At 40.0% G+C, this 12,406-nt stretch overlaps 1 protein-coding gene across 2 annotated transcripts in view; it reads right to left on the minus strand.

Moving 5' to 3' along the window:
• Positions 1-12,406, minus strand: part of ulk3 (unc-51 like kinase 3) — a 42,203-nt gene that overhangs the window by 15,485 nt on the left and 14,312 nt on the right. The window contains exons 11-15 of one of the 2 annotated variants that reach the window (XM_061876565.1): positions 12,263-12,365; positions 9,887-9,951; positions 7,704-7,776; positions 4,735-4,775; positions 876-923 (exon numbers count right to left, since the gene is read on the minus strand). In XM_061876565.1, the coding sequence (XP_061732549.1) occupies positions 876-923; positions 4,735-4,775; positions 7,704-7,776; positions 9,887-9,951; positions 12,263-12,365 (330 nt within the window). Of the gene's footprint in view, positions 1-875; positions 924-4,734; positions 4,776-7,703; positions 7,783-9,886; positions 9,952-12,262; positions 12,366-12,406 lie in introns of both variants that reach the window. The other variant, XM_061876555.1, reaches the window with a different exon arrangement.

Genomic DNA, 12,406 nt, shown 5'->3' on the forward strand with positions numbered 1-12,406 from the left:
CGGTAATGTGTTAATAATTTCACACATAAGTCGCTCTGGAGTATATGTCGCACCCCTGGCCAAACTTTGAAAAAAAATGCGACTTATAGTCTAAAAATGCTAGTGAGAGACTGCTAACAATGCAGGTTAACACAGGGTTAACCAACTAATAATGGTATTGGTATTCAAAATCGTAAATGGAAACTTGCCCGAAATGCCCCCTTTACCCGCATATTTGTCTAATCACCTCCAAGAAGTTAGCGATACCCACAATCACAAAGCTAGAGGGAGCGTGAACAACGATCTGGTACCACCCTGCCATAAAACAGCACTGCGACCTAGGTTTGAAATAGTCCATCCCTCAAAAAATTGTAGTCTCTCGGCTCTTTTAAAACAGCCTTGAAAATTCACCTTTCAGGAGGCCACAAAAGGAGGTAATACAATTTTTCCCGTCAGACAGATGAGCCCCAACGGAACGGTTACAATTACACGTGTCAACTTCCCTGGTTTAAAGGTTTGTATTGAAAAAAAGGGTGAACGTTGCGATGCATTCTTGAAATTAATGAGCAACACATGCTTAAAATAATCAAAATATGTAAATATTAAATGTTGTTATAAATGTGCGCATTCCTACATTACATAAATATATATACATACCGTGTATATAAAACCTTAACAGAGGTGTTTGGATGTTTTTTTAAGGGGCTTTATAGGCAGAAAAGAGCGGCTTCCAAAGCCTCCACTGTAAGCAGACTTATTCTAATGTATTGAATATTAAGAATGCATAAGAAAAATCCATCCGTCGTCATGTCTTTTAAGGATTGTGAACAATAGGAAAAATTCCCAAAAAAGTGCAGTTCCCCTTTAAAAGCAAAGCATGGCACACTCTCACCTACCTTGATGTTCTTTTTGAGGTACTCCGCTCGGCTCATGAGACTTTTGATCTGGAGAAGGGAAATTAAATGCAGTTAATCATGGGGTATTTCTTTGAAGATCAAACATTTTTTCTCCTTTTTGTAAATTTAATTGAAAGCCAAAATCCGATTTCCAAGAAAGTGCTATTATCTTTAGGCTGTGAAATATTACAGGGGGAACATGTGTTAGAAGTACTGTTAACCACAAAAAGCTATGGCGTAACTCATGAAAGATGGCATTGAGGTGCATTATGGGTAGCGTACAGTGTTTTTCTGACCTGTACCCAGGAGCACAAGGCAGGATGTCTGCGTCTCTGCTGCAGCAGTTTGGAATGTGTGTTATTATTTTTTCTAACTCTCTTGTGAGACCTCCAGCCTCACGGAAAACGCAATACTAAATTGCTGTAGTGACCCTTATGGGAAAAGACAGCAGTGCTCGCAGTCGTGTGGCTGCATTTTAATACAGTAATCAGTGACACTAAGATGCTTGTTCACTTGCTCACTTTCCGTGCTTGCCCTTAAAATATACTGATCTAGTGCAGCAAATTATCATCTTGACCGCAGTTTTTTTTTTGTATTCTACCCTCCAACCACAAGCCTCTAATCAGTGAGAGCAATAAACATGGAGGAACTCTGCATGAGATGCAGTTTTAGTGAGACAAGTCAGTCTGCAGTGGATACAGTACATCACAATTACATTTGCAGTCAAGAATAGATGTTGGCTTGTTTGACTGCTCTTATAGTCGCATACTTTTTTTTTATCAAACTATATAAATTTGCATAGCGGACAGACGAGGTATGATGTTGAACTGTTACAAACAAACTGGAAAATTGTCTTTTGTCTAGACTGCCTCATCATTCGCTGGTTGACCAAGGCAATACAATTATAATGCATAAGGACACTAGTACGTTTATGGACAACTAAAGTGAGAAAAATCTATCACTTTGTTTGCTCAACTTTTAAGAGAAAAGGTGCCACTTCTTGGGAATAAATGAAGAAAAAACCTTATTTAAATAATAGTGCCTTTTAAAAGACAGCTTTGTGGAAAAAAAAAAAAGTTTTCGCTACATAGCTTAAAATAGTGAATCTGTCAATGGAGCAACCAATTGATTTGGGGGAAAAAACTAACAAAAAAAAAAAGATACATATCTTAAAATAATGAATATCCTAAACTAGTATGATGCAGCTTTGCAAAAAAAAGGGGTCTAAAAAGTAGACCTGTCCGATAATGGCTTTTTTGCCGATATCCGATATTCCGATATTGTCCAACTCTTAATTACCAATTGCGATATCAACCAATACCGATATATACAGTCGCGGAATTGACACATTATTATGCCTAATTTTGTTGTGATGCCCCGCTGGATGCATTAAACATAGTAACAAGGTTTTCCAAAATAAATAAACTCAAGTTATGGAAAAAATACCAACATTGCACTGCTATATTTGTTATCGAAGTCACAAAGTGCATTCTTTTCTTTAACATGCCTAAAAACAGCAGCTTGGAATTTCCGACATGCGCTCCCTGAGAGAGCATGAGGAGGTTGAGGTGGGCGGGGCGGGGTATTGGGGCAGGTTGTAACGGGTGGGGTATATTGTAGCGTCCCGGAAGAGTTAGTGCTTCAAGGGGTTCTGGGTATTTGTTCAGTTGTGTTACGGTGCGGATGTTCTCCCGAAATGTGTTTGTCATTCCTGTTTGGTGTGGGTCCGCAGTGTGGCGCATATTTGTAACAGTGTTAAAGTTGTTTATACGGTCACCCTCAGTGAGACCTGTATGGCTGTTGATCAAGTATGATTGCATTCACTTGTGTGTGTGAAAAGCCGTAGATATTATGTGACTGGGCAGGCACGCAAAAGCAGTGCCTTTAAGATTTATTGGCTCTCTGTACTTCTCCCTACTTCCGTGTACATAGCGGCGTTTTTGTTGCGTTGTAAGAAAAAAAAGCTTCGCTGCTTATCTTAAAATTGTGACTGTGCTAAACTAGCATTATCTTGCTTTGTTGAAAAATGGATTCAAAACATATCTTAAAATATTTAATATGAGAACATAGCATGATGTTTCTTTCTGGGGTAAACAAGAAAATAAGGCTTCATATCTTAAAATAGCCAATATACTAACCTAACATATTTTTCAAAAAAGAAATAATGACATTTTTTTCCCTGCATATCTTAAAATAGTAACTGAGCTTAACTAACACAATGTTGCTCGTTAAAAAGAAATAAGGAAAAAAGGCTTTGCTACATATCTTAAACTACTCACTATGCTAACCTAACATGATGTTGCATTTAAAAAAAGAAAGGAAAAAAGGCTTTGCTACATGTCATTAAAAAGTGAATATTCTAACTAAGCCTTATGTTGTTTAGTTAAAAAAAAAGAAGGAAAAAGACTTCACTACATGTCTTAAAGTAGTCACTACTAACAGGAGGGGGGGGGGGGGGGGGGTTGCCCACATCTGAGGGGGTTGCCCACATCTGAGGTCCTCTCCAAGGTTTCTCATAGTCAGCATTGTCACTGGCGTCCCACTGGATGTGAATTCTCCCTGCCCACTGGGTGTGAGTTTTCCTTGCCCTTTTGTGGGTTCTTCCGAGGATGTTGTAGTCGTAATGATTTGTGCAGTCCTTTGAGACATTTGTGATTTGGGGCTATATAAATAAACATTGATTGATTGATTGAACCTAACAAGATGTTGCTTGTAAAAAAAAAATAAAAAAGGCTTTGAGATATATCTTGAAATAGTCACTGGGCTAACCTAACATGATGGCACTTGTAAAAAAGAAAGGAAAACAGGCTTTGCTACGTATCTTAAAATAGTGAATATGCTAACCGAACATTGTTGTTTGTAAAAAATGAAGGAAAAAGGCTTTGCTACATATCTTGAAATAGTAATTAAGCTAACCTAACATGCTGTTGCATGTAAAAAAAGAAAGAAAGAAAAAGTCCTCGCTACATATCTTGAAAAAGTAACTAAGCTAACCTAAAATGATGCTGCCTGGAAAAAAGGCTTAGTTACATATCTTAAAAAAGTAACTAGACTAAACTAACCTAACATTTTGTTGCTTTGAAAAAAAGAATGGGAAAAAATGCTTAGCTACATATCTTGAAGTAGTAAATATGCTAACCTTGCAGGTTGTTGCTGTTTAAATGTGATGGCAATTTCAGCACTTTATCTCACATAGTTACGCTAGTGTTGCTAATGTTTGTGTTCTACTATTCTTTAATGTACCATTGTTGTATGTGATATAAAATATGACATGTTTTACGTTGGACAAGTCCAGAGTTACACAGTAATTACAAAAATTGAATAAAGTACACCATAGCACTTCTTGAAAACACACACTTTGTCTGAGACAGGTGTGGACAAACAACTAATTTGCATTCAAGCTACAGAGACAAGGGGCTTACTATAAGCACTTTTAAACCGTGTAGATTCTATTATTAAGGCTACATTTTGGTCAACCACACCATTGTGGTGACACGTTAGGAATTTAATTTACATAGGGAAAAAAAAAGTTGTCAAAGCTGTCATCATTCACGCAGGCCTGATAAAAACGGCTGCAATACGCATACCATGCCAGTAGATGGCGATGTCACATTGTAAAATAATACATGTTATAAAGTTCACCGAAGTAATACACTGCCAGAAATCCTGTTAGACACAGTATCCAATAATGCGGGAGACAGTGATGTATCTGAACCATTAGAAGTGGAGTCAAGAATGCGGCGGATGATGGATGACATCATTAATCGGCCTTTACCAGAGAAAACGTATAAAAACGAACGCGCGTTAGAATGTGGTTTTAGGGAGGTCGCCGCCATGGTGGATGAATGGCGACACTCACCTCGCTGTGGAGTAGCTCTCGGCGGCGGCCCTGCGGCTCAGCTGATGAGAAGAAGAGCAAACAAAGAACGTAGTGAGAAGAAGGGAGAGCATTCTCAACAACATATGGTCATTATAACTAGGGTTGCGTACTGAATCCGGGACTTTTTTGGCACCGATCAAATCTGATTCAAGCAAAATCCAACAGTGCCATGTTTCGGTACCTGGGTTGCGCGTGACGTCACGCCCTCTCTGCACTTTGCGATCACTGCAGCAGCACTGACAGCGGAGTCAGCCGAACAACCTCTAGACAATAGGGGTGTAACGGGACGTGTATTTGTATTGAACCGTTTCGGTACGGGGGTTTCGGTCCGGTTCGGTGGTGTACCGAACGAGTTTCCACACGGACATATTAGGTAGCGCACAGTAGGTTGTGTAAACAATGCAGAGCGAGGCACAACACACGGCAAGCTAGCAGCAACTGGGCTAGGACAACATACAAAAGCCAGAGCTGGAAGACACGTTAAGATCTCCCGTTTGGGAACGCTTTGGGCTGCGCAGTGCGGTACAACAATGGAGGATGAAGGTTTGCAGACATTGTTCAGTAGCAGTAGGGTACGCTTCTGCCAACAAGTCAAACATGCTAACTCCTTTGAAGCGTCACCACCGCATTCAAGCAGCCTCTCCTCAGCGAGTCAGGCAGGGCTGAAGCAATAACAAATGTTTTTATAGCAGCAGATTTAAGACCATCCATCCATCCATTTTCTACCGCTTGTCCCGTTCGGGGTGGCAGGAGGTTGCTGCATTGCATTAAAAACTAGATTTTGACCCACTTCTATGGTGGAAGAACAATCAGTCCATATATCCTCTTATTGCCAAGTTAGCCAAGCTGGGGGGGGCACATTATATGTAGAAAGGTTTTGTTAAGAAACCATTCTGAGCCTTATCTTATTTAGCTTTTATTTTATATATGTTGACCACATTAACCTTGGCAATGGACCATGTGTGTATATGTATGTTATGCCATTGTTTACAAATTTGCTAAATAAATCACCCAAAAATGTATATTGTGTTGTTTTCTTACTCTACCGAAAATGAACCGAACCGTGACCTCTAAACCGAGGTACGTACCGAACCGAAATTTTTGTGTACCGTTACACCCCTATTAGACAATGTTGCAATTTTCAATGACAACAAACCAATTGACTTAAAAATGCTTCGACGTAAGTTAAGCAAGGCTCCACTTTTCAAAAAAATGTACATGGGCTTTGGCTCTTAACATGCTACTGATCAGCGTTAGCAATTTTACATGGGGAATTATACACCTACAAATTTGATAATGAAAACTACAACTAAGATGTACGTTTCAATGAAACAGCTGGTGCATGATAAGTATAATACCTACAGTATTAATACTTTTTAGGGTGCAACAAAAACAAAACAAAAATACACAATGAACTATACAGTACAGCCATCTAACATATGAGACTTGCAACAATAATTGCGACCTGTAAATAAGTGATTTTATTATTTTTTTAAAATCATATTTATTAACACACACAAAAGTACTTAAACTTTGAGTACCGGTATCAATTCCCAAGTAGTGGGTATCAGTACAGTATTGGTTCAAATGTGAAAGGTACCCATCCCTAATTATAACATTGCTAATTCATTGCTAGTTCTTAACCTTATTGACCTCGGGTTACAACATTTCCGTTACCGAGGGGGCCCGCTGCCCACTCAAATATTAACACTGAATTACTAATCTTACTCTTGATTTTAATCATATTCCCATATTATAATGCAGCTGAGATAGGCTCCAGCGACCCCCCGCGACACCGAATGGGACAAGCTGTAGAAAATGGATGGATGGATGTCTAACCTACTAACAATTTAACAGGATAAACCTTGCCAAATAATAAGAAAGCATGTGTTAATCACAACGTTTATTAGCAAGACTTAGGGAAGGCAGATTAAAAAAACATATACCGATCAAATATGCTGCATAAAAACTTCCGCCCGATTGTAGCTGAGATAGGCGCCAGCGCCCCTCGCGACCCCGAAAGGGAATAAGCGGTAGAAAATGGATGGATGGATGGAAAACTGATGAAAAAAAAATTACACAATTATACAGTGCTAAAATGAATAAATACTAAATTACTAATAAATTATAATAATATCTTTTTAAACATAACTATCAATAAAATTGAAGTGGATAAAAAAATCACCACTTTAGGGCTTAAAATACTTCTCTGTGACCTAAGCTCCAGACTTCTGTTTGTTTGACATTGTTATTACTGCCCCAAGTGGTGAAAAAGTGAATTAAAACGGAGTACCGCTTCTGCTGATACAGACAGACCACAGCTGGGAAACAGATTTTTTTTGGCGGGCCTTTAGGGGGCGCTCGTGGCCCTATGGTTGAGAAACACTGAATGAAGCAATAGGCAGCCCGTGATCATGTAAAGATGGACCTTAGAAGGGGTGTGTTTGCACGTCACCATCAAGAGCAGCACAAGCAAGTCCATCCATCCATCCATCCATTTTCTACAGCTTGTCCTGTTCGAGGTCGCGGGGGTGCTGGTCAATATCTAAAAAAACTACCTTTTTTTTTAATCGAGAAGATGCAGCACTGGCTGACTGATCCAGGCTCTCATCAGTGTGAGATAAAGGTTCTTGTGTGTTTGCAGCGTTTGCGGCCCAAATGGGAAGCAGATGGCGGGGCCGCCGTACCGCACGCAGGGAGATGGCGCGGGCTCTCATCTCGGCTCAAAAACCTCTTCCGCAAGGCCAATCTCCCACATGAGCTCATCGCTTTTACTGAATACCCTTCTGTATTCCCCGAGAGCCCCGCCCACTCGGCTACACCTCTACTCCGTGCACGACGATGCTAGTCTGACCCGTTGCTCTCTTCTTGATGGCTATCTTCATTCCTTCCATGTGTGTTGATGTTAAACTATGAGCCCCAGGGAGGCCAAAAGAGAGGCAGCTTACCTGCAAGCACCAGCAGAAGTTCTCCTAAGCACCGCTGGTATTCTTCCAAGGCCTCGTTATCATCCAGTCCGCTCTGCTCCTACCGTACAATGGAACCAACACGTCACTATTTGGTTATTTTACAAACCCCAGTTCCATATGAGTTGGGAAATTGTGTTAGATGTAAATATAAACGGAATATAATGATTTGCAAATCATTTTCAACCCATATTCACTTGAATGTACTACAAAGACTTGATGTTCAAACTAATAAACTTGTTTTTTTTTTTGCAAATAATAATTAACTTAGAATTTCATGGCTGCAACACATGCCAAAGTAGTTGGGAAAGGGCATGTGTTTGTCAGGCTTGGGCTGTGGATGTTTGTGCTTCCTCGATGCAAAGATGATGTGGGACGAGTCAGGCATGAATGCAAGTACATGGTTGTTTATTTAATAAACAAATAAACAACAAAAAGCGCTCACAAAGGAGGAAGAAACTTGGCTAAACAGTACAATCGTGAAACAAAAACACCTGCTCGATGGCATGAAATGATGGACATAAACTAAAGGACTTTGCTCAAAAACAATTGGCTATGAATAATAATAAACTATAAACAAAACTAGCACAATGGCATGAACACAAAAACTTACACGGCATGGAACTATGGACAAGGACATCAAGGAGGTGCAGCATAGGTCGGGTGCGTGCGCATGTGTGAGAGCTGAGGGACGGGGCGTGACTAGGATGGCAAGGTGAAAATCAATGGGTTGGCATGGAAACAAACAAAACCAGGAAATGCAAAACGTGAAGCAAGAGTCCAAAAACAAAACAAAACATGATCAAACATAAAACCAGCTTTACAGGCGTGACAGTGTTACATCACATTTTCTTTTAACAACACTCAATAAACGTTTGGGAACTGAGGAAACTAATTGTTGAAGCTTTGAAAGTGGAATTATTTCCCATTCTTGTTTTATGTAGAGGTTCAGTCGTTCAATAGTCCGGGGTCTCTGCTGTCGTATTTTACGCTTCATAATGCGCCACACATTTTCGATGGGAGACATGTCTGGAATGCAGGCGGGCCAGAAAAGTACCCGCACTCTTTTACTACGAAGCCACGCTGTTGTAACACGTGGCTTGGCATTGTTTTGCTGCAATAAGCAGGGGCATGCATGATAACGTTGCTTGGATGACAACATATGTTGCTCCAAAACCTGTATGGACCATTCAGCATTAATGGTGCCTTCACAGATGTGTAAGTTACCCATGCCTTGGGCACTAATACACCCCCATACCATCACAGATGCTGGCTTTTGAACTTTCCGCCTATAACAATACGGATGGTTATTTTCCTCTTTGTTCCGGTTATTTTCCGGTTATTTATTTGGTTATTTTCCTCTTTGTACCACGTCCACAGTTTCCAAATATAATTTAAAATGTGGACTCGTCAGACCACAGAACACTTTACCACTTTGCATCAGTCCATCTTAGATGATCTCGGGTAGAATTTTAACTTGCACTTACAGATGTAGAAACCAACTGTAGTTACTGACAGTGGTTTTATGAAGTGTTCCTGAGCCCATGTGTTGATATCCTTTACACACTGATGTCGGTTTTTGATGCAGTACCGCCTGAGGGATCAAAGGTCCGTAGTATCATCGCTTATGTGCAGTGACTTCTCCAGATTCTCTGAACCTTTTGATGATTTTACGGACCGTAGATGATAAAATCCCTAAATTCCTTGCAATAGCTTGTTGAGAAATGTTGTTCTAAAACTGTTCGACAAGTTGCTTACAAATTGGTGACCCTCGCCCCATCCTTGTTTGTGAATTATTTAGCATTTCATGGAAGCTGCTTTTATACCCAATCATGGCACCCACCTGTTCCCAATTAGCCCGCACACCTGTGGGATGTTCCATATAAGTGTTTAATGAGCATTCCTCAACTTTATCAGTATGTATTGCCACCTTTCCCAACTTCTTTGTCACGTGTTGCTGGCATCAAATTCTAAAGTTAATGATTATTTGCAAAAAAAAATGTTTATCAGTTTTAACTTCAAATATGTTGTCTTTGTAGCATATTCAATTGACTATGGGTTGAAAATGATTTGCAAAGCATTGTATTCCGTTTATATTTACATCTAACACAATTTCCCAACACATATGGAAACGGGGTTTGTATTATCAGTGGGAGTTTTCGAACCTTAGCGATGGCTTCAGAGGACATCTCCAGGGCAGACAGCAGCCGTGGTTGGTCACGGGACATTTCTATTGGGAGAGCAAAAAAAAAAGGCATGTACTCAATACAGGTGTCAAACTCAGGGCCCGGGTGCCAGGTTTGGTCCGCCACGTCATTTTATTTGTCCCTTGATAGCCTGGAAATGATATGTGTCCAAGTACTAACCTCTTACTAAATGTATTCCATTTTGACAGAAGAAATACATGTATTTAATTCAATCGCATATTTTTTCAACTTAAATATTATCTAATGATGATCAAACACTAGGGCCCATTTAGTGTTGCTAATCAACCTATCCCCAGGTGCATGTCTTTGGAAGTGGGAGGAAGCCAGAGTACCTGGAGGGAACCCACGCAGTCACGGAGAGAACATGCAAACTCCCAGGGTGTACCCCGCCTTCCGCCCGAATGCAGCTGAGATAGGCTCCAGCACCCCCTGTGGCCCCAAAGGTGACAAGCGGTAGAAAATGGGTGGATGGATGGATCTAACAAATATATTATCATACAAATCAAACCATTTTTTTTGTTGAAATAGAAACACATACTTTTTATCTGCTTGAGTTACGATTTTAAAGCAAGGTAAAACGCCTACTGTATAAGAATACGTTTGCATTAGAATACGTTTACAATTGCTTTGCATTTTAACTTGCATAATCAGCTCAGTTCCTCCTACTGTACTTTGAAATGTTAAATAAAGTTTTTGCTCCACTTTCATCCATCCATCCATTTTCTACCGCTTATTCACTTTGGGGTCACGGGGGGCGCTGGCGTCTATCTCAGCTACAATCGGGCGGAATGCGGGGTACACCCTGGACAAGTCGCTACCTCATCGCAGGGCCAACACGGATAGACAGACAACATTCACACTGACATTCACACACTAGGGCCAATTTAGTGTTGCCAATCAACCTATCCCCAGGTGCATGTCTTTGGAAGTGGGAGGAAGCCGGAGTACCCGGAGGGAACCCACACAGTCACGGAGAGGACATGCCAACTCCACACAATTGTATCTTAATACTTTTGAACAAAAACAAATTTTTACTCCATCCACTTCTGCTCATTTGCTTTTAACTTAATTGGTTACATGGACCTCCAGCACATATTTTCCAGATGGAAAAAGAAAGCAGTACATGGAGCCAGATTATATTTTTTACCACATGAACACACACAACCCTACCATATCGATTTAAATGTTAACAGTACCCATCCCTATTTGTCAGAGGAGGAGGATTTTCACGCTGGTTGAAATATTGTGTAAACTATTTTAGAAAATGTTCTGGTCCAGTCCTAAATTACAAAATGATTAGCGGGCTGAATATTAAATTTTAGCAATTATTCGAGAAGGTTAAAACATTGCCATTCAACAATATGAACGACATGTAATGTACAGAATATCAGAAGCATTTATTCTGGTAGAAATATCACAGATTACAGCTGGGATAGGCTCAAGCCCCTGCCGCGACCCCAAAAGGGACAAGCGGTAGAAAATGGATAGGTGGATATTACCAAACATCTGTGACAATCAAAGCATGATCAAAACATGCCACATTTTGTGTTATTTATCCGTGAAACTGGAATCTAAACATGTAAGTGTAGCTCATCCTCTGAATGCAAGTGCTCTTAAAGCAGGACGACAAATTCTGTATTTCTACAAAATGCCAAATCTGGTAAGACACCAACACACAGCAGGCATTTTTTTTCAATTGTCCTTAAATGGTGTTTGTCCTTTCTGTGATGAACTGTTTACAGCAAGTTTTATTAAAGCAACTTAATTGTCCGTTCATGGGGTTAAAACTTTAAAATTATCTGTGTAGGGTTCACTTATTAATTTTGAAAAATGATATCTATCCGCGATTAATTTTGAGTTAACTGAACAAAATGCGATTAATCGCAATTAAATATTTTCATCGTTTGACGGCCCTAATATACAGTGTATATATATATATATATATATATTTATATATATATATATATATATATATATATATGTATCTACACACAGGGGAGCGTTACAGAAAACAATTGAGAAGCACTGGTTTACAACGAGCTCAAGGGAAGTTAACAGCAAGGCGCAGAGGACAAAAGTAGTGTTTGATTTGTTCACCCTAACCCACTTTCAGCACAGTACTAGTAATTTTGACTTATTGGAGCATTTTATTTTACTTCATCATTAATGGGAACTATTTATAAATGTTACAGGCCCGATAATTAAAGTTGCGTGAGAACCTTTTTTGTAATGAAAATCATGTTTTTTGGGTATTGTTTTGTCCTCTAGTCTTCCAATCTCCTACCCGCACACTTTTTCAGGCCTGCCTGCTTGGAGGGCTTTGGTGTTTCATACCTCGGAGGATGTCCCTGGAGGTGCGGGCCTCCTCAAAGATGAGCTTGTTGTCCGAGGCCACCAGGGCTTTCAGTTCCTCTGCTCTGGATGCGTACTGACTGACCTGCAGCGAGGGACCCCAACTTCATCATCTCCACCTTCTCA

This window comes from Nerophis ophidion, linkage group LG02 (genome assembly GCF_033978795.1).
Source record: "Nerophis ophidion isolate RoL-2023_Sa linkage group LG02, RoL_Noph_v1.0, whole genome shotgun sequence".
Lineage (NCBI taxonomy): Eukaryota > Metazoa > Chordata > Actinopteri > Syngnathiformes > Syngnathidae > Nerophis > Nerophis ophidion.